Raw genomic sequence first — 21925 nt, 5'->3', positions numbered from 1 at the left:
GGCCGGGTTTCTGTGTCTCTCCCCAGATTCAGTCCCTGTCAGGGCGCCCTCGATCCTGTGATGTTGGAGGCGGCAAGTAAGTAATGTTCTTCCTGTTCGAGGCTCAGAGACTTTCCCAAAGGTTTTCCTGAAGGAAAGTCTTATGACTTTGTCCCAAAACTCTGAGAAACTTCACTTGTTATGTGTAACTTGGAAGTCATCCGGACGTTCACAAAACAACAGCTCCCTTTGGTACTCATTTTTCATTTGTTTAAAGTAATTAAGTTACATAAGGGCGCCAGCAAGTAAAACGGCCATAAATACACTAGAGCATAGCATGGCCGGGCATCGGTGAACACACAGCCGGGCCCTGGAAGCAGGGGCGCCCAGAGAAGCCACCAGCCTTGCGCCTGTGGCCGATTGACAGCGTGTCTGTGAACATGCTGCATGCCACCAAAACCGTTCACGGACACGTGATAAACTTCCCATCAGGTGTATTTTACCGCCGTTCTTAAAAATCAGCGGAAGGTGAGTAAAGGAAAATTTGCAAATATAGAAAGTGCTTACGAAGCCACTACTCAGCGTATTTAGTAGCGTTCAGCTCTACTCCCTGGAAGATTGCAATTGCAGACAGCTTGCAAAGATAGGCATGGTAGCCACATGGATGAGGAAGCGTGTGAGGAGATTGGGACAAAGGACGGGTGGGGGGAGCTGAGAGCTAATGCAGCACCCATGTCTGCCCCGGGGCATGGGTTTCGGGGTGCACGGCAGTGCTCGCCGGGGAGGAGCTGCTGCTCCTGGGCCATGGCTGCCTGGAAGAACTTTCTTTGGACAGGACGGACCCCTGGGGACCCGAGGGAACTGTGTGCCCGGGGCCGGTTACCACGGTGTGCTCAGGGCTCTGCCACCTCTTGAACTGAAACCAGCTCCGAAGCAGCAACTCCTTCCGGGGCCAGAATAATGTGGTTTGAAAATGGGACCCTTGCACGATCTCTCTGAGGACGAGCACACACTTCAGAAGTCTGTGGATGCAATAAATCTCCTTCAGGCCGTCCTTAAATATTATTTGCCCAGCAAAGCGTTCCATGAGTCTTTGACAGCGGTTCATTCAGGGCGTTCCCTACTTTTCTTTTTTTGGCTAAACATAAACTCCTGCGATGAAGAGTCCACTGAGCTGAGCTGAGGATTGACCTTCTCTTCAAAAAGTCCAAAGGCCCGCCGGGACGCTTAGCTGGACAGAAGACCGCACACCTCGGGGTGCGGGGCGTCCCCACAGAGAGGGCTAAGATTCTCCTCGAGAACCCTGACAGTTGAGTGATCAGTGCTCTGAAGGCCTGCGTTCCGGAACGGGGCCACAATATTTGGCCACCCGTCCTCCCCGACCAGAGCTTTAAAGCAGGTGTTTCTCAGATACCGAGTGTTGTTTTCTTGCTCTTAGGTTAGAGGGAGAGTTCCATTCAGTGACTCGTATTCATTCAGGTACTTCTTGACCCCTAATTCCAGGTGCTGGGGTAGAGCCGTGAACAAAGCAGGTCAGATCCCTGCTTTCCAGGAGCTGATGCTCTAGCGGAGAGAGATAGGCAGCAGCAGTTAGGCAAACGTGTCCTGTGTTGGTGAGCACCATGAAGAGAAAGAAAGCACGGTAACAGAGGCAAGCCTCTCTTGATAAGATGCTGTGTGCCCAGAACCTGGGAGGAAGTGAAGGGGGCAGGGGCTCCAGGCAGGGGGACAGCAAGGGTAGAGACTGCGAGCCGGGGGTGCCTGGAGAGTAAGGAGGCCCTTGCCACTTGCTCTGGACGTGAAGTAGGACGGATGTCATCAGAGGGTTTTGAACCCGGGATATAGCACTACCTATCTCCTATCAGGTTCAAGGGAGGACTCCGGCAGGTTGTAGGTGTATTTGGAAAGTTACGATTTGTGTTTCTCTCGTCCGGAGAGAAAACTGTTTTGAATGTCACCAATGACCTGGTTCGCACCGGCCCCAGGGACTTTGTCCATCCTTGCTCCGTGCCGGCGGACCCTGCCTTCCCCGCTTCCTCCCCCTGCCTTCATTCCCGTCTGCCACCCATCAGTCAGAGAGCCTGTCCGCTGTCAGGCTGAGCAGCTCTGGCTTCTCAAGGTCATTTCTCTAGTCCTTGACCTTTAACCCTATAACCGATCTCCTACATCCAGCCACTTGGAAAGACAGGGTATCACATTCGGTTTTTCTACCACCAGAATCTTTCTTCCTCCTCCGTCAGATTGGACCCCTTCCCTTCTTCCCCATGTCCCCCCAAGCCTGCACAGTTCTGCCAGCCCCCCTACCTGTACCAGGAAAAGGGGGGCCACCAGGGAGGCAGGCTCAGCTTCCCTCCTGCTCCGGATTCCCCTCGCCAGTGTGTCTTCCTAGTCTCGGAGACACAGGTGTCCTCCTGGCCAAGGCTGACCGCCCGACTCACTCCCTGGCCCTTGTCCGCACTGGCCTTTCTGAGGCCTCTCCCCCCCCCACCCCCCGCTCCCGGGTGTTCAGCCTCGCCTGCTCTACTAGGTTTTCTCTCGGCGTTTAAATGTACTTATTGAGGAGTTGGCACAGAAAAAGTCCTTCCTTAGCCCTGCATTCCCTTTTAATTACTTCCTTCCTGCTCGTTTCCAGAATTTCTTAGCCACACTTTCGAAAGAGTATTTGCTCTTGAGTCTTCTTCCCTTACTGCTTGTCCACTCCGCGACCCACTGTGTCCTGGCCTCCACCCACACTGTTCCAAGGGAACTGTCCTCAAGAGACATCCCTGTTACGTGTCCTCTCGTCCTGTGGAAACTCAGTGTCTAAGACAGAATTCGTTATCCCCATAGCTCCCACCCGCGGCCCCAGTCTGCTTACACACCTCGGTGTCCCTAGGCCAGTGTCCCCATGCCGGAAGATCAGGAGGCCCTCTTCAGTAGTGCCTTCAGCGTCCCTCGACTCCATCCCCATGCTCTCCTGTGTCTCCTGGACTCCTGAGCAGCAAAAGCCCCCACTCACCTCTGTGCCCCCAGGCTCTGCCCCCTGGGCCTTTCCTAACCTCCCCCATCCGTTAGCCACATGGTCCTCAGAAGTGTTGTGTCTTTTCCTGCCTCCAGCCTTCCCCCGGCTCCTTGTCAGTCCGAGCCTCGTGTGCTCTCTGCCTACCTGCCCAGGACCAGCGCCCTCACCACCGCCTCTCCTGAACTTGACCTTCCTGCCGTATTTCCTGTCGTATCTAAATTCCTCGAGCATGCTGTGCGGTTTCACACTTCCCTGCTTTGCCCGTGCCATGAGCTCTGCCTGAAGTGGTTTTCCCACCTAGACCCTCTGGGTCTTCGAACTCAGCCCAGGGAGCCTCCCAGCCCGCTGGTTAGCTCCTGCACACCTCACGCCGCCAGGCTCTGTCCTTGCATTACAGACTTGTGCCACGGGGCTGCCTCCCTGCCTTGTCCGAGTCTCTTGAGGCCCTGATGCCCGCAGCTGGTCCCTGGGAGGTGCTGTGTGGACGGCAGCATCCTCGGCGGAATCCATTACCCTCCCCTCACTGCTCTCTCCCTGGGTCAGGCCTGGCCCATCGCTGCCTCACTGTCTGCTCCGTTACGCTGTCCTCCACGCCGTGTCCACAGTGGCATTTCTGAAGGGTCATTCTCCAGCTTACACTGGGCTCCCTACCTCCCCCAGTCCCTGATCCGGACTCTCAGAACAGCACATCATCTTACCCTTGCTCACTTCACTCCCCTTCTAATCTCATCTCCTGCTCCCCACCCCTTCCTGGCTCTGCCCTGACGCCCTGGCCACGCCCGGCTGCTTCCCTGAAGCGTGAGCCCCCCTGTCAGGTGCTTGGTAAACTGTTACTTTCCCAGCCCAGCCTGACACTGACAACTCCCGCGTCTCTTGTCCCTCATGGTCATCCCACCCCCATCGGCCCTGGCCCCGCATCCTTCCTTCCACATTGCAAGTGCTTGCTTTACCACCTCTCTGTCTCTCCTACTTGCCCATGAGCTCCAAGAGCAGTGCCCTGAGACCTGGGCTAGGCGGCTCCTCCCAGAGCCCCACACTTTAGAGACCCTGCTCCCGTGGAGTCTGGAGTCCAAGGGGCCACTGGGGACCACACCATCTGCCTGAGGGGCACTGGGCCGGGGGGACGTGGACTGTGGCCAGGGCTTGGCCTATAGGCTGGGATAGCTGCACGGGGGCCCTGTGGTGAGGAGCAGGCTGAGGTGGGACGAGACGGTGGGCGGGCTGAGGACCATGGCCACCTCCCCTGTGTCCCCGTGCAGAACGTCCAGGAGCCGGAGGATTCTTCATTTCAGTCTGGCCTTCCAGGCTCTTACGGAGGTATAATTTGTCAGGGCAGAAACATAGAACATAGTTTATTTAAGGGTTTGTTCATTTGATTCATAACTTTTAGAAGTTTAAACAGATGGTATGTGGGCCTCCGTGCACACTCTTCCTCCAGGCCTGCAGATGTCAGGGGTGGGCCTGACCGTGAACCCACATGCCTGGCTCCTTGGTCTTTGTACCGCCAGCACTCAGCCCAGTGCCTGGCACACAGCGGATAAGTGAATGCTAACATCTCTTTCTCACTTTAAAATTGATGAAAACTGTAACCAGGTATATCTTGGAAGTATCTGCTTGATGCAGAGAGACGTGTGTGTGTGTGTGTGTGTGTGTGGGAGAGATACTTTTTAAAGTCTAGCAAAAAGAAGCGTACAAATATAAAGCAGTGCCTCACATTTTATGTAGGGCTTTATAATTTTCAGAGAACTTTACACCCATAGTCTGATCTGGTCTCGGAAGATATTTCTGCAAAGTAGGCACAGCTGACGTCCTTAGTCTGATTTAACAGGTAAGGCAGTTGCCCTTCAGAGAGGGTAAGCCGAGGATGCAAGGTCTCAGAACGAGGGAGAGTCCAAGCCTACATAAGGACTTGGATGTTTGATACCCACGGCCTTTCTTTGACAAGTCTGTTCTATTCCCCAGCAACCAAATGCACTTTAGAAAGTAACACTTCTCTCTCTTTTTTTCAGTGGTTTTCCCCACAACGGTCAAAACATAGGCCTCTCACCCTTTCTGGGGACCCTGAACACCGGGGGGTCATTGCCAGATCTAACCAACCTCCACTACTCTGCACCCGTGCCAGCCTCACTGGACACCAGTGACCACGTCTTTGGTAGTATGAGTGTGGGGAATAGTGTGAGCAACCTGCCAGCTGCTATGACTCACCTGGGCATAAGAAGCTCTTCTGGTAAGTGTCCCCCGCTCTGTGAGAACGTGCCCACGTACGTACCCTGGTGGCTTAATCATAGGTGGCCCCCAGTGAATCACTGAATGAGAATGGTTGCCTCTGAGTTACAGATAGCTATGTACCTATTCTTAGAGCCCTTGACCCTGCTGACATTTCACTTTGGTGGTCTGTTTCTGCTGGATTCCATGAGCTCTGGGACGCTCTGCTAGACCTCCTTCTTTATCGTCTTCACCGGCCCAGGTGTCCTGGGACTTGGAGAGTAAGATGCGAGAGTCAAGAAAAAAGCGTCCATTCCATTCTGTGTTCACTGAACAATGTTAGTGGCTCTTATCAGCACGGGATGATGGTTTATCACTGCAGCTCTCTCTCTGGATCCCTCTGCTTTCCCATTGGATTTCAGAAGAGAATATTTCGAATTTTAGAACATTTATACTAGGTGTGATGAAAACATTTTATACTCCATAGATAGGTATATTAAATAGAAATCTACCACAGTTTAAAATCACCGGTTCAGATTTTCAGAAGGGCTTAAGAGTCAGCATGTGGCTGTATGAAATTGCGGCCCATGTGACTTGGGTGTTACTGTACCGAGTTTGAGCGCCCGCAGCTCAGACCCCATGTTGAAACACGACTAAGTTTACTTGTGTCTCGACAGACGTTCTTGCAGATGTCTGAGGCCGGCGTTGATCTCTTACTCCCAGTGCTGCGGTCCAGCCCCCGGCTGTCCCAGTTCAAAGAGCTGTGGTGTAGACCATTTCCTTGGGAAGGGGTTGCCAGTGATGGTCCATCAGAGGGGGACATGCCTGCTGGTTTCCACTCTGGGTTCAACAGGACTTGTCCACACAAATCAGAATCCACCACTCACAGGAGAGAAGTCCCCTTTACAGCCGTCATCTGGAAGGTTCTCTAAAGCTTGCAGTGGCACTGCCATTGTCCCACATAATTTTAGGTTTGAAGAATTGATTTTAGAGATAACCTCTACTTACTCACTTAGGTCATTTTATTATCCTGCTGCTCTACCAAGTGTCCTGGTAAATTCTGTATGAACAAGGACATCCGAGATCACATAAGTAACACAGCATCAACACTTAGCTCCCTGGGGTCTTGGGGAAGCCACCATTCTCCAGGGTGGCCTTCGCCACTTCGCTTCAGCTGAAAATCCTATGTTTATCGCTGTGTATTTTCCTCAAAAAAGCATCATTTTGTCCAGAACTAGTATCAAGGCTTTATAGTTTCTAGGCATTCCTTAAAATGCACGGTATACAAAGTTGTACAGGCATCTTTGAGCTTTCCTTCTGAATGAGTGGCTTGCTTGCTTGCTTTTTTTTTTTTTTTTAAAGATTTTATTTATTTATTTGACAGAGAGAGACACAGCAAGAAAGGGACACAAGCAGGGGGAGTGGGAGAGGGAGAAGCAGGCTTCCCGCGGAGCAGGAAGCCCGATGTGGGACTCGATCCCAGGACCCTGGGACCATGACCTGAGCCGAAGGCAGACACTTAACGACTGAGCCACCCGGGCGCCCCATGGCTTTGTTTCTTAACTGAAGCTCACATGTTTAGCTCTGACTGTGACTCAAGCTGGCCGGATCCATGGAGAGTTGTACTGTGGGACAGCTGCATAGGGTTTTATCAGACACATCATTCCTGTGTTTAGAAAAATCACTTGCCAGCGAAAAATGCTTTATTTTGTCCTTGCTCCATTGTAGTAACTTTTACCGAACACCTAGTTTTTTATGAACATGAAAGAACACACAGTTGTACGCACCCCGGCGGCTGGTACCAGGATGATGGGCTGAACTGTGAAACACAGGCATTGCCTTCTGAGGTACACAGAAGCATCATGAAGTCACAGAGCGAAGCCACTCTGTGCCAGGCCTCGTGCCAAGGCTCCGGCAGGACACAGGACACGGTCCCTGGCCTCACGGAGCAGGCTGTGTCATGGAAAGTTTCCCAAACTCTCCAGCTCACGCTAAAATTCACAACCCCTCCCCACAAAGAAGACAGAGCCCCAGCAGAAACTTCATATTCCGTGAATTGGAATAGACTGTGATGAATAATTCTCAGGAGCCAGAAAAGCAGAGAGAAAGCAGGAGACGTGGGAGGGGGTCCCTTCCTATGACTGGGGCGTTCAGGGTATTTTCAGGGTGCCCCGAGGCGGCGCCCCAGAGCCATAACTCTCAGAAGGCAGCAGAGGGTCCGGGCAGGGTACCTGGGACAGAGGCATTCGGGGGCTCTAAACAGAATGTGTGTACAGCCCTGGGGTCTTTTCGCTGGGTGGGGGCTGAGCCCTGGCCTCTGTTCACCTAGCCCTGCCACCCAGCGGCTGTGTACACGTGTCCTCATGGGTCAGACTCATGGTCATCCTCCGTGTGCACGCGTCTCTTCCCCGCCGCGGGTACCTCTGATACGTGCGCAGTAGGAGAGCCGCCCGGGAGCTGCCCCCTCACACAGAATCATCGTCAGATACGGATGGGAGGAAGTTAGGTCTTCTTTAGACTTTGGAAAAGGAAAGATTTGGCCTGCAGTCATGGCAAGTAACTTGTGCGCTTGTTGTCTTGTAGGTCTGCAGGGTTCTCGGAGCAACCCCTCCATCCAGGCCACGCTCAATAAGACCGCACTCTCCTCCTCCCTGAACAGCCACCCGCAGACGTCCGCCCCCAGCGCCTCTGCTCTTCACCCTTCCCTCCGGCTCTTCTCCCTCAGCAACCCGTCTCTCTCCACCACAGCCCTGAGCGGCCCCTCCCGGCGGAGGCAGCCTCCCGTCAGCCCGCTCACGCTCTCTCCCGGCCCCGAAGCGCAGCAGGGTTTCAGCAGACAGCTCTCGGCCACCAGCCCTCTGAACCCCTATCCTGCGGCGCAGGTGAGAGCAAACCCACAGCCCAACGGGGGGAGGCCTGTGGGGCCTGGATTGGGCCCCCCCTCAGCTGGTGTAGTCCCCGAGGTCTCCCGTGAGACCGGAGGGAGCAAGTGGGAATAGCTCGGGAAGCCCTACTCTTGTCCTCACAGCACGTTTGTGGCGATGATCGCTGTTGCGCAAACAACACGATCTGCAGTCACTGACTCACAAACCTTGGCGTTGCGGGCCAGGCAGGGCGTAGAGAACACGATCCAGACGCATCTAAGGTGGCTGGGGGTGACCAGGCTGGGGCTTTAAAATTGGTGTGGAAAATTATCAATAACTGAGTCTGTGAGTATTTTAAGCCACAGGGGAAAGCCAAAGAAGACATTTAATACCTTCCTGAAGCTTTGGTATTGGATTAGACCTCTCCCCTAACTACGCCTACAGGTTTGAGAAGCAGTGCTTTTATTGCTCATGAAGGGGTAGGGGTATGATAAGGATCAGGGTCCTCCGTAAAAGGACCTAAATAAGTCTGTTTAGAAAGAGGCACATTTTGGGGCACCTGGCTGGCTCAGTGGGTAGAGCGTGTGGCTCTTGATCTTGGGGTCATGCGTTCAAGCCCCATGTTGGGTATAGAGCTTAAAAAGTAAAATAAAACCAAGAATTAAAAAGAAAGAAAGGGGCACATTTTGAAGTCACAAGCCTGTTAGAGAAATTCAGATGTCAAAACATCCTATTTTGTCTTCCTGACTTCGTTTTTATTCTGCGCTCTTGGGGTGGCTCTTACCATAATCATCAACGAATATATTTTCAACCTATTGGTCCCTCCCTGGATACATTGTGACATCATTTACTCCCCGCCTCACTATAAATGAGTCATGATTTAGCAAGCAAGAGTTGACAGAACACAACGGAAGGAGTTAGCAGATCCAGTTATTAGTCACTCTTAACATGAGTAATCCCTTTCGGGAGATGGTGAGAGGGTATTTCATAATTGTTTTTTTAATGGTTCTTTTTATGTTATTGGATTGCCTTTAATTTTCTTTGGTAAGGTTATTTTAGAGGATGTAAAAAATACTACTCTTGCTTTCTGGCTACATTTTCAGGAGCGCTGTAGGCACAGAGAGCATCCTTTTCCAGACGTTTCCATTTTTTTTGTTTGCTTAATTACTAAGACTTAAAAAAAAAATCAGCGTTATCCGTGCACATAGTTTAATAAGTCAGATAGTTCTAAAGGGCTTGTTATGAAGCAACATTGTCTTCCCCTCCCCGACGCACCGTATTTCTCACTCCCTAGAGATGGCTCCTTTCCACCACTTTAATCTCTTTGGTATATCCATGTTATTTCATGCTTGTTTTGTTCTGGATTTTTAGTGTTAGGTATTACCTGATGACATCCTACCGTGGAGGATCAGGTTACGGCTCTCTTTCACCTCTCCCCAAACCCCACCCACCTACACACACATTTCCTCCTCATTCACACTGTGCTTTGTTATAATTTTGATGAAAGCAATAGTCAGTGTTTAGTGTTTTCCCGGTTACGATAGCCAGAGTTGAACCATTTAATATTCCACGAAATAACAAAATGAAAAATATTTTTCTCCTGGGAGTTGATGGATGTTTTACTCTGTGAGTCTGGTTTTCTATGTGTGTATCGCTTGTCCTATCGCCACCTCTTGGAGTTGGGTAGATCTCCTCTCAATACGTTTAAAAACAAGCCCTCTGGGGACACCTGGGTGGCTCAGCTGTTAAGCGTCTGCCTTGGGCTCAGGTCGTGATCCCAGGGTCCTGGGGTCGAGCCCCGCGTCGGGCTCCCTGCTCCGCGGGAAGCCTGCCTCTCCCTCTGCCACTCCCCCTGCTTGTGTTCCCTCTCTCGCTGTGTCTCTCTCTGTCAAAAGATAAATAAAAAAATCTTTAAAAAAAAAAAAAAAAAACAAGCCCTCCATGGGCACCTGGGTGGCTCAGTTGGTTAAGCATCTGGCTTCAGCTCAGGTCATGATCCCAGGGTCGTGGGATCGAGCCCCCGTGTAGCATTGGACTCCGTGCTCAGCGGGGAGTCTGCTTCTCCCTCTCCGTCTGCCCGTGTGCTCTCTCTCTCTCTCAAATAAATAAATAGAATCTTTAAAACAAAACAAAACAAGGGGGGGAAAAAAAGCCCTCCAGTAGATTTCCAGCAAAGAGTGCATGTGGCCTGGCATGACTCAACTATGTCTTCCTTCTACCCATCATTTAACTCATAATTGGCCAGACACAGAATTCAAATCTGAAATAATTTTCTCTTAAAATTTTGAAGGTATTAATTCTTTGCCTTTTAGTTTCTAGAGTTGCTACTAAGAAATCCAGTGCCATTCCAATTTTTAATACTTTGAACAAAATGTACTTTTTTCCCTCTGGAGGCTTGTAGGATCTTCTTTTTGTTCCCCAGAGTTCCAAAACTTCAGGGTCACATGAGTCTGGATGTTTGGTGGGTTTCCTCAATCTGGAAACTCCTGTCATCCTTCATTTCTGGGAAATCTTCATTAATTACTTCCTGGATGGTTTCTTCCCTTTGATTTCTCTGTGCTCTCTTTCTGGAACTCGTATTCTGTGAATGTTGGACTGCCTGTACATTTCCTCTCATACCCTATTTTTTCCATTCTTCTCTTTTCTCTCATCTTTTTTCACCCTGCTTTCTGGGAGAGCTTCTCACCTTTATCATCCTGCTGTTATGTCGAGTTTTCCTTTCTGCTCTCATACTTTTAAATTGCCAAGAATTCTCTTTTATCCTCCAAGTGAGTGTTCCTTTTTATAGCACTGTACTCATCCTATGGATGCAGTATCATTTTTTCGTCTCTCTGAGGTTTTCAGGGGTAATTTTCATTCTGGTTTCTTTTTATTTTTTGTAACAAGTTTTCCAAGTTGCATAAAAGTAGAGAATATGATGGAATGAATCTTTCTATACCTGTCATCCAGCCTCAACCATTATCATTTTTTTAAAGATTTTATTTATTTATTTGAGAGAGAGAGAGAGAGAGAGAGAGAGCGAGCATGAGCAGGGTGAAGGGCAGAGGGAGAAGCAGACTCCTCACTGAGCAGGGAGCCCGATGCGGGACTCGATCCCGGGACTCCAGGATCACGACCTGAGCCGAAGGCAGACGCTTAACGACTGAGCCACCCTGGCGCCCACAATTATCAATCATCATTTTTGTAATCTTATTTCATCCACATCCCTACTTTGAAAAAATATGTATATAGAGATACACATTGCAAATATTTTATTATGTATTTTTAACAGGTAAGGATTTGTTATAGACTAAATAGTATAATGATAATTTTGATTTTTTTAAAAAGATTTTTATTTATTTACTTACTTATTTACTTTTGTGAGAGAGAGAAAGCATGAGCGGGGGGCGGGGAGAGGGAGAAGCAGACTCCCCACTGAGCAGGGAGCCAGATGCAGGACTCGATCCCAGGACACTGGGATCACGACCTAAGCTGAAAGCTTAACCTACTGAGCCACCCAGGGACCTGATAATTTTGCTTTTCATGACGACTTCTTCCTGCACAGACCTCTCCAAGTTTTTTTTTTTTTGTACGTCTGCCTTGGTCTCTGATTTCTATGCAGATGCTTTCCTCACAGTCTGGTGATCTTCGGTGCTCCGCTCATCTTTAAGAACAGGACACAGAAACACCACGTAGACGGGTGGGCTTGTTGAGCATGGTCCTCACTGTACACTGATCCAGCTCGGCCATTTCCCTGGGGAGCCTCTGGTGCCCCGAGTTTCAGAGTTGTCTCTCGGGCTGGTCAGATCCCCAGAGGACACTGGCGCATACCTAGACTCCAGCCTCCTGCGAGTCAGGTTGGGAAAGAAAGGTGGAGGCCTCAGGATTCAGTGGTGAGCTCTGTTGCACGCTGCGTTTCCAGTGAAGCGCCTCACCCGCTGGGCTTGCTGTGTCCTGCCCGCAGACCCTCAGCTCTGCCCTCTTGCCGCCCCCAGGCTCGCCACGGGCAAGGGCTGTGAAGCCTCACCGCACCTCCTCCCGGCTCTTCAGCCCGCCCTGTCCGCCCCGGGACGGGAGTCCGGTTGCCTCCTGGTTTACCCCCCAGCCGCCTCTTGTCTTTCCCAGCGCCACTCACCCAGCCCCGGCTTGGCCGTTGCTTTTCATTTTCCAAACCGTGCTGCCACTTTCTTCCTTCCCATGATCTCTGTCCTTGTGCTGTTTATTAGCATTTTAGTCTTACTTATTTTCAAAGTGTTGTTCATTAATATCTCCTGTTGTTTAATGTTGTTTTAGTTGTTTTTAATCGAGGTTTGGGAGACAGTAGGGCTAACTAAGTTCTTTTTTTTTTTTTTTCTTCAGTCTTCCATCTTAAACCAGACGTTACGGCTTTAAAAAAACAAACATGATTTTCACGGAGGTCACTGGCTAAATTGACGGGTGTTTTTGTTTTGTTTTTTTTAAGACAATAGAAATTGTCATTGAATGGGAAATGTCTGGTGAGGAAGTGAGATTTAAGATCACTTCGAAAGAGCAGAAGTAAGAAGTAGGCTTCGGGGAGCATCGCACAGAGTACCCCGGGGAAGAAGGGCTCAGGCTTTTCCCTCACTTTGACACCTCCTAATCTTAAAGGACTTACCACTTGGAAACGCCAGTCGAAGCTGATTAGTGGCTTTGTTTTACAGATGGTGTCCTCAGATCGAAGCCCACTTTCCTTCCTGCCCACAGAAGCTCAAGCTCAAGTGTCCCCACCGCCCCCCTACCCCGCCCCCCAGGACCTCTCCCAGCCTCGCCTACAGCAGCCCCCTGCCCAGGAGCCTCCTGCTCAGCAGCCCCAGGCCGCCTCATCCCTGCCTCCGTCCGGCTTCCCGCTCCTCACGGCCCAGGTGGGTCCTAGCGGGGACCCCGGTCACAAGGGAACACTTACTTGCCCCAAGTTCCGAGCTAAACGTTCCCTTCCTTATTCCCTGAAGGGTTCATCTTTGACCAGCTTCTTCCCAGATGTGAGCTTTGACCAGCAGTCCATGAGGCCAGGCCCAGCCTTCCCTCAACAGGTGAGCGAACATCCAGGCAGACCTCTTCCTCGGGGCAGGACTTGCACTGTTCAGGCTGCTCAGGGCGTAGAACCCACCACACCAAATAGACTAGGTACCCCATCGCCCGGATTTCAGGTGGGCTCAGCCGCTAAGGGAGCCTGCAGTCTCCCCTAGCCCCCAAGTGCCGGTGCTGGCTGCCTTATTTGGTGTCAGGGCTCTGCAGAGGAACTCTTTGAACAAGTGGTAGAAGATTTCTGATGACAGTCTAGTTCTAGAACTGTGGAATGGCTCAGACAGAAGGGACCACCACAGTCCACTGGTCTGTCCTGCGGAGGAGACTGAGACGCAGGAGGGGTTGGGCCCACGGGCCTGGCTGCCGGAGCCGGCCCAGTGTGGCTTCCCAGGGGAGCTTGGTCCAGCCGGGGCCAGACGTCCCTCCCTCAGGTACTTTCATTCAACCCCTTCCTTTGGCTTTTTAGGTTCTCCCTAACATGGACCATTTAAAATATCTCTAGATGTTATAGTGTCCATTGAGTATGGATTGGGCTCTAGGATGGATTAAGGAGAGAAGGAAGGAGTTTGAGCATTTTACAGATCTTAATAATAATTACAACGGTAAAAGAAATAAAGACAGAGGTTTCCTGAGTGGGCCGTGGTGAAGACTCATGGCGTAAACCAGTAGTCCCTGCCTCTCATTTTCTGAAGAAGTCCGTTGAGTTTAGATGAGTCAGTATCTCCCTGAAAGATGGTAGAAATGCCTCCTTTTGAAAGATTAAAAAAAGAGTTTGGAGTATTAATTTCTGGAAAGGCACCTAAGATAGGCCCCAGTCCTCACCAGTCGTCCCAGAGGCTGTCTCACGGAGAGGGGACTGCCTGAGGTTCCTCCCTCTGAGCGTAAGAAGGAAAGGGTCCCCCTGCCTCATTTTTCTAGAAACCAAAGGGCAGAAGAGCCCCTTGGTCATATCACTTCCTTGGTTATAGAAGGAGCCTTTGAAGGGTTCCCACAGACGGTGTTTCCAAAGGCCTCGGTGTGGCTGGGAAGGAGGGGGGTGTGGGACCAGAGGGGCCACAGAGACCGTGACCGTTGGTGCCTCTTCAGGTGGTTTAGTGGGCCGGGCTGTGTGTGAGCGGGGACGAGTCACCCACACGGTGGGCCTCGGGGAGCCCTCCTCCACCCCAGCGCCTGCCTGCCTGAGAGGAATATTCTGTGCGGGATCCTGGAGAGAAGGGACCCAGGACAGTTCCATGCATGTTGCATTCTTCACTCCTCGAAAGCAGAGATCGTTCCTTACGGTGTGACCTCTGATGCTTCCAGGTGCCTCTGGTGCAGCAAGGTCTCCGAGAACCGCAGGACTCATTTCATCTGAGACCAAACCTGTATTCCAACTGCGGGGGTTTCCCCAACGCCATCCTGACAGGTGAGTGTGGGCCACTCCTCAGCTCTACTGTACTGTTTGTGTTTTGCCGCGTTTTTACAGATGCCATTGTAAGAGAGTTTAAACATCATATAAAGCAAAGAAATGAAAGTCCCCCAGCTCAAGTTTAGCTTTTCAAAAGGCAGGCGATCCCTGTCCTGGCGGGGACGCCGGGAGTTGGGGGGGGGGGGGGACGCGGGCCGTCGCTGTCCTGGCTGGAAGATGACAGTGCCGGCGTTTGCGGGGATGTCGTCTGTTGTACATGCCTCCTAACCTGCACCGTTTCCCCCTCTTGCTGCTCCTTCCAGAAGACTCGAGTACCAGCCTGTTCAAAGACCTCAGCAGTGCGCTGGCGGGCATGCCCGAGGTCGGCCTGAACATGGACACTCCATTTCCATTGGAAGAAGAGCTCCAGATTGAACCCCTGAGCCTGGACGGACTCAACATGTTAAGTGACTCCAGCATGGGCCTGCTTGACCCCTCTGTGGAAGAGACGTTTCGAGCCGACCGACTGTGAGCAGAATGGAATGGGCCAGGAGCGTTTATTGCTGCAGGAGCGGTGCTAGAATGGCAGGGCACGGAGCCAGCTACACCCCCGGGGCTTGAGTGATCTCGGGCTCCTGACACGGAAGGAGCCAAGTCCGTGGCTCCTAGCTCTCCGACGAGGCCCCATCTCACACCCCATGGCTCACTGCCGACAGCGGAGCTGTGCCCTGGCCCTCGGGCAAGCGGGCTGCTTTCGGAGCTTCCGATGACTCCCTCGTCACCGGGACCAGGACACCCTTTCCTTGGCCGTCTAGTCCGTCGATGTGTAAAAGTAGAGCAGAACCGTGGAACAGGCCGCGGTAGTGTTGTGAGGCGCTCAGAACCACTGATCTTAGTCCACACTGAAGAGAGGGCCTGGCCTGCGAGGCAGGGAGGGGCTGCAGGCCTTCGGGAGTTGGCTCAGCTTCGAGCAGCGGTACCACAGCACCACGGTGTGTCCTCCGCTGCCGCCGGCCTGGCTCGGCAGCTGCCCGCCGCTGACCACACGTGCCAGGATCGCCCAGGTGCCTTAATTCCAGTATGAAGAATTTTTACCACGATTTCAAGAACTGATTTGAGTTAAGCAAACTGAACGCTCATTTGTTTTCTCCCGAGTATGTAATCTCCTTTCTGCTGCTTCAGTACACCTTTTCCTGTGGACGAGGGGAAAGGAGGACCGTTTTATTCAGTCACTGAAAAAAAAACAACCACCAGTCCCCCGGTGATGGACGAGCCTGAAGAGGAAAGGGCTTCCTCTCGATGGGGGTGGGGGGGGGTGGGGGGGTGGGGGGGTGGGAAGAGAGGGAAGAGAGGAAGGCCGTAGGTTTCTCGCAGACCCGCGATGTCTTCCAGATGAGCTCCAGACCAGCGTAGGCCTCCCTCTCCACAGGCCGGCTGCGGGGATGCTGGGGTCCGGGTCAGACCCTCCGGCCGCCGAGCAGCGGCGGGGGGAGCTGTTTCTCTGTGCAGCAGGAGTGTTCATGTAGCCCCGCTAGACCGGAAGCTCCTTGAGCGCAGGGACTGTGCCTTATTCGCTACCAAACCCCAAGCGCCTAACAAGTGCGGGCACTGGGTAGGTGCTGTGTTACTGCGCCCTGAAGGCGTGAATGAACAAACGGGAGAAACGAATGAATGAATCTGCCTGGCTGCAAGGCAGTCTAATCTTTAGCTAGCCCCATTCCTTGCCAAATCTCAGAGCTTTAGCTTTTCTAACACTTGTGCCTGTGGTTAAGCTAGGCATGCACTTTAATACGCTTCTAACACTAGGTGACCAACTCCACGGTGAGACCGGGCCCCCGTCTCCTCAAGGGCATGCTCCAGAACAGGCGGGTGGAAACTGTCTTCTGAGTGCATCCAGAATGGCTGGGCACACTGAGGCCTCGGGGCTCCCAGCCAGGCCCCCACCTCAAAAGATCTTCCCTTTCAGATCTGTGTTTTGCTCTAAATTGCTTTTAAAAGAGATTCATTCTTTGAGGTTGAAGAAAACATCCACAGTAAAATGAAGGCCTAATTCGCGAAGCCATCATTAGTCATTATTAGTACCTTAGCGTAAAATGGTATGATTGGCTTCCCACCGCTGCTTGCCTTCTCTGACTTAGCCCCTGACCAGACATCTGCTGGGTGGGTTCGAAGAGCACCTCTGGGGAGGGGTCTGGGCAGTGGGGCAGGATGTGGGCACGGGGAAGACAGGAGCGCTCAGGGAGAGATGAAAGGCGCTGGAACTTTTGCCCAGACAGCCACTGCCCTTCCAGAAGACACCAGGAGTGTGGCTGAAGGTCACTAGACTCCCCTGCCCAAAGAAGCAAGGCTCTACCGCACAGGTCTGAATCAGACGCGACGGCGCCCCACAGCAAGAAGAGTCTGGAACGGGATTCTGGGCTCTTAACCTCTCCAGACCTCATCCCGTTCCCGTCTGCAGAGGGATCACTTTATCTCCAGTCTCCCAAAGAACCCCGATGGCACACCACTGCAGCTTCCTCTGGGGCCCAAGTCCTCAGCCTCACAGTAGCCCCGAATCTCTGCTGTTGAATCCAGCCGGGGTCCTCGCCTGAGCTCCAAGCCCTGGTCCCAGTGCAACTTTCAAATCCCTTTATCCTGAGGATCTCGGGAGGGGCGTGACTCGTTCAAGTACAAGCCCGTTCCTTGTGGTGGTACACAGCTCCCCGGTGTGCCAAAGGAAGTCAGCTAGCTCCATGCTGCCTTTCCTGGGTCGGAGGCCCCCCCAAATCTGACCTGGCCTTTCACACAGGGAAGGGTGCTGATGTTAGGAGTTTGGTTTTGTGTTTTTGTTTTTTTTTTTAAGTGGCCGTCTCAGCATAACCCACTTGTTGCGCAGTGCCTTACCCGGGGTGGGGGTCCAGCTCTGTCTGCACAGCAGTCCTGCTTACAGCAGGGGGCCCGGGACCTTACGTGATGAAGTACGCTGCCCCCGGGGCAGTCTCCCGGTGACTCGTGGAGATGGAGGCTCCCGGGAACAGTGACTTGTCCAGGGGGATTATAATGATGACAATAAGGTTTAGCACTGAATTAAATCTGTCCTTAGGTCCACCAGTCCAGTCTTTTCCTGTGAAAAGGTTTTGGGCATTATCCAACCCACTTTGCTTACATGGCGTCAAGGACACCCGTGGGCAGGTGTCACTCTGACCCCCAGCGGGTACGTCTGCCTTCACGGCTACCTTTGCAACAAACCCGGCGTGGTCCTCGGCATCTGAAGCGGCTACATGCATCAGAATAAATGATCTTCCGCTCTTTAGTCTCGTGACAGGAAATCGACGGCCGCACCACTGTCATTTACTAAGCAGTTAAACAGTATCGAACTAAAAACCTATCTGTGTTCCATTTTTTTTTTTTTTTTTTTTTTCTGTACCGTTGTGGTTTTTAGGACACACAGTGTTAGGAGAAAATTTTTCTGATCACGCCAAGACCACCATAAATTCTCCTCTGTCGTGTTTCATCTCTCCTCAGTCTACTGTACAGTAGCCGAGCTGAAGCCCTGTGTACGCTAGCCCGTATTCCAGCCCGCGTACCCGACGCTGTCCCCGGCTCGCTCTCCTTGGCTCCGTTACGCACAGGTGGTTCCTTCGCTCCGCGGTGGGACCGTCACGGCAACTAATCAGACTTCCCGCCAGTGTCCTAACTCCCGGGTCCCTTGTTAAAAAAATATTTAAAGATTGGAATTTGTATAAAGTCGCTTCCAAGTTTTATAATACGTCGTTTTACATCTTTCGTAATTAAAAGCAGCACAGTAAGGTCGTATCTGCACTTGGTGTTTTTCGTCAGCCTCCGGAGAGAGGGACCGGTGGCACGCCGTCCGCCTCCCCCCCCGACCCCCCCCCACCCCCCCCCACCCCCACCCCCCCCCCACCCCCCCGCCGCAGCGCGGCTTGGCCTGCAGGCAGGCTTCCGGGCCCCGGGCTCTGGCGGCCCGTCCAGTGCTGCTAGTACACGCGCCGTTGGGCCCGCACCCGAGAGACTGAGGCGGGACGTTGGGGCCCAGGGTTCCTTCAAAGCCAGGGAGACCAAGGACAGAGGGCAGCCCGGCAGCGCCTCACTCCCTGCCACCCACTGGCAGACCCCTGCCCCGGCCCTCACCTCCCACACCTCCCGCTCTGAGCTTCGGGCCACAGGTGCGCCTTCCCCAGCGCTCTGCTCCCGCGTCCCGGCCTCCAGCCGCCCCCTCTTCACCAAGGGCTTTGGCGCCGTTTTCCGCCCCAGGCCTGCCCCCTGCACAGGGTTCCCAGGCCTGTCTCCCCCTGCCCCCCAACAGCCGTGTCACACCCAGGATTGTCACAAAGGTGGCTGTTCCAGCGTCTTACTCAGAAATCCCATCTTCGACCCCAACTTCCTGAGCCACCGTGTCTCCTCGGGTCCACCCACACCCTGTTCTCTGACCCCACAGAGAGTTCTATCCCTGGTCCCTGCTCGCTGCCTCCCTGTCGTCTCCTGGCTTCCCTCCCTGTCCTGGCCTCGTCCGCTGGGCCGGCGGCCTCCACGAGCATGGTCACAGCCCTCCTCCGACCCTCTGCCTTGCCCTGCTGGGAGCTCCGCGGGAGGAAACCAGCAACCCCAGGTCTGCTGACCTGACCCTCTCCTGCCGCGTGGGGTGCTCCAGACCTTTCCTCTCCAGAAGCCTTCGTTTCTCTCCTCAGGCCCAGAAATTCCTCACTCACCACGGCTGTGACTGACCCACTCTTCCTGTGAGGAAGCCCTGCCTACCCCCGCCTCATCCCTCTCCGTGGTCCTCCCCGTCAGCCCGCCCTCCGTGGCCCTCTCCGTCAGCCCGCCCTCCGTGGTCCTCCTCGTCAGCCCAGCTCTCTGTGGTCCTCCCCGTCAGCCCGCCCTCCGTGGTCCCGTGGTCCTCCCCGTCAGCCCGCCCTCCGTGGTCCTCCCCGTCAGCCCGCCCTCCGTGGTCCTCCCCGTCAGCCCAGCCTCCGTGGTCCTCCCCGTCAGCCCGCCCTCCGTGGTCCTCCTCGTCAGCCCAGCTCTCTGTGGTCCTCCCCGTCAGCCCACACATATGCCTTGTCGCCTCCTTGCTAAGAACAAACAGAGGCAAACAAGCCTTCCTCAACCCGGCTTCTCCTTGGACCACAACCTTCTCTGCTTCCCCTCCTGAAAGAGTTGCTCGTGTTCCACTCATTCCCCGCTCTTCGCATCCACAGCCCCGGCTGCAAACCCCTCTGCCCAACCCACCCCCGGGGGCCCCTCCAGTCCCTCTCCTCCTGGCCCTTCCCTGACCCTCGAGCCCGTGGCCACTCACTTTCCGCTCCTTGGCTCCAGTAAACCCCCTTCTTGTGCCCTCAGGTCACACGTCCATCTCCTCTGCGTATCCTCCTCATTTTCTTCGGATCAACCGTCCAGTCCTCCAAGTTGACGACCCTCACCTTCAGCCTCCTACCCCATCTGCCTGTTAGCTCAGGTTCACCCGCACTCCATCCCATGCCGCCTGCTGCCCTTGTCCTTTGTAGATCTCTGTGCACCAGCAAGCGCTCAGAATCAGCCTTCGACACCCACCTTCCCCACGGGGCTCTAGCCCGCGAGGACGGGGGCCATGGCTGCGCACTTGAAGTCTGTATCTCCGAGCCGGGCGTGTAGGCGCTCAGTGAATATTCTCAAACTGCCCACTCCTGCGTGCTCCCTCTCAGACCACAGCCTCCGCCCTGACACAAAAGCTGGACGTGAGCCAGCCTGCACCCTCGTCCCCCTTCACTGCTCAGAGCCAGCCCGAGTCCCAGGGCTGTCTCAGCCCCCATTCCCTCTCTGCTCAGCCTGGCAGGGGCTTCCCGTCTGGCTGCCTCCTCATCTCCAGCTCCGTGACACAGCCCCTACCTGCCCTCAGAAATCAAAAGTGACGGATTTTGCTTTTATCTGTGTGCCTCAGTGTTCCTATCTATGAAATGGGACAATAAGCACCCCCCCCCACACACACACCCCACCATTTCATAGCGCTGTGGAGGGTATAATGAACTCACACAATTAAAGGACCTGGAATTGTGCCCAGCACATGGTAAACATTCAATAAATGTCAATTATTGTATTACTTGTTGCGCGAGTATGCTGTCCTTCCAAAGACAGGAGGCACAAATCTTTAGTAGTACTGAACCTGTATAATGCTTGCTTTGAAATACCAAATCTTAGGACAGAGAGGAATGTTTTAAACTGATCTTACGTACAGCCTGTTAGCCCAATGAATGCGGTACCCTTTGCAAGTATGGAAATGAGGATTTTATAATAAGCCTGTCACATGTGACCGTGTCCCAGTGTGGACACTAGATGGAGCTGAGACCACATGCGTGGCTGTTCGGACCCAGAAACAGGGGAGAGAGCCACCTGACCCTCTTACATGGAGCCTTCAGACCGGGCTGGAGGCGGTGCTGGTTCAAACTGGATCCCCAGTTGGAAGAGTACACTAAGAAGTCTGTCTAGTGGCCCCTCAGCCGCGGACGACAGACACTGCAACATCACATGTCCCTCACAGCCACCTGAGAGTAAGGCAGGGCAAGGGTGACTTCCTGGGTTTAGAGGAAGACGCAGCCCCGGAGAGGCTCGGCCACCTGCTCCGAGCCCAGGGCCCAGGGCCACCCTGTGGCCGTGCACGCGGAGCTCCAGGAGTCGCGGGGACCTCGCCCTCCCGAGGGGACCTCGCAGCGGGGGTGGGGGTGGCCCCGCCCCCACCTGCCCCAGGGACAACTCCTACCCTCTCTGTGGCGGGGAGCTCAGAGGGCATTCCCCCGCCCCCACCATGGCAGGATTGTCTCTTTTCCAGAAATGTGTTGTTTTTTAAGGCTCTGCTTGTATAACAGTCGTGCCCACTCATTATAAGAAACTCATGTAACACTGAAGAGTACAAACAGAAAACGTCCAAGTGGTTCCGAAAGCCAGCACCCCCAGAAACGCTGACGGAGACCCCTTTCCATGTCCATCTTCCGAGAGAAGGACGGGTAGATGGATGGAGAAAGCTTTCCAAGAAAAGGGCTCTCATACAATACATGCTCTTCTGGGAAAAGTACTTAAATTTCACAGAAGGAAAGGAGGCCTAGATGTAACCAAAGAAATTGCCCGGCTGCAAATAATTGTGCTTCTTATGTTTCTAAATTATTTCCCTAGAAGGAAAGAAAAATACCGAGAGGCTGGATTCCTTTCTTGAAGCATGTTTCCACGGTAGATGGCATCTCTTGACAGCCCGTGATTTAGGATGAGGAAATGAGCTCACCCACTTCCCATCCCCTCCCCCCTCCCAGAAGCCGTGACTTCTTATTTTTACATTGTCAAGGTTTGTGCTGTGTGCATCCTGTCCTGAAACCATCCTTCCCACCATTGTCTGGCCCAGTTCCGTGTGCTCATGGGTCCTCCGCTCCCTGCCAGCGCTTTTCAAATGGCCTTCCCAGTCCCGCTCCTGAGTTCGCTTTATTTTGGTGGTGCTCCTGC

The 21925-nt window shown here is 53.2% G+C and overlaps 1 protein-coding gene across 4 annotated transcripts in view; it reads left to right on the top strand.

Moving 5' to 3' along the window:
• CRTC3 (CREB regulated transcription coactivator 3) overlaps positions 1 to 18256 on the top strand; it is a 96226-nt gene extending 77970 nt beyond the window's left edge. For 3 of the 4 annotated variants that reach the window (XM_027569684.2, XM_027569686.2, XM_027569687.2), the window contains 7 exons: positions 27 to 76; positions 4990 to 5207; positions 7769 to 8067; positions 12711 to 12911; positions 12999 to 13079; positions 14377 to 14479; positions 14785 to 18256. In XM_027569684.2, the coding sequence (XP_027425485.1) occupies positions 27 to 76; positions 4990 to 5207; positions 7769 to 8067; positions 12711 to 12911; positions 12999 to 13079; positions 14377 to 14479; positions 14785 to 14993 (1161 nt within the window). In that variant the 3' untranslated portion in view covers positions 14994 to 18256. The remainder of the gene's footprint in view (positions 1 to 26; positions 77 to 4989; positions 5208 to 7768; positions 8068 to 12710; positions 12912 to 12998; positions 13080 to 14376; positions 14480 to 14784) is intronic. The other variant, XM_027569685.2, reaches the window with a different exon arrangement.
• The last annotated feature ends 3669 nt before the right edge of the window (positions 18257 to 21925 follow it).

The sequence above is a fragment of the Zalophus californianus genome, chromosome 6, assembly GCF_009762305.2.
Source record: "Zalophus californianus isolate mZalCal1 chromosome 6, mZalCal1.pri.v2, whole genome shotgun sequence".
NCBI lineage: Eukaryota > Metazoa > Chordata > Mammalia > Carnivora > Otariidae > Zalophus > Zalophus californianus.
Note: the sequence above shows the minus strand (reverse complement) of the source record. Positions and strands in the feature narration are given on the sequence as shown.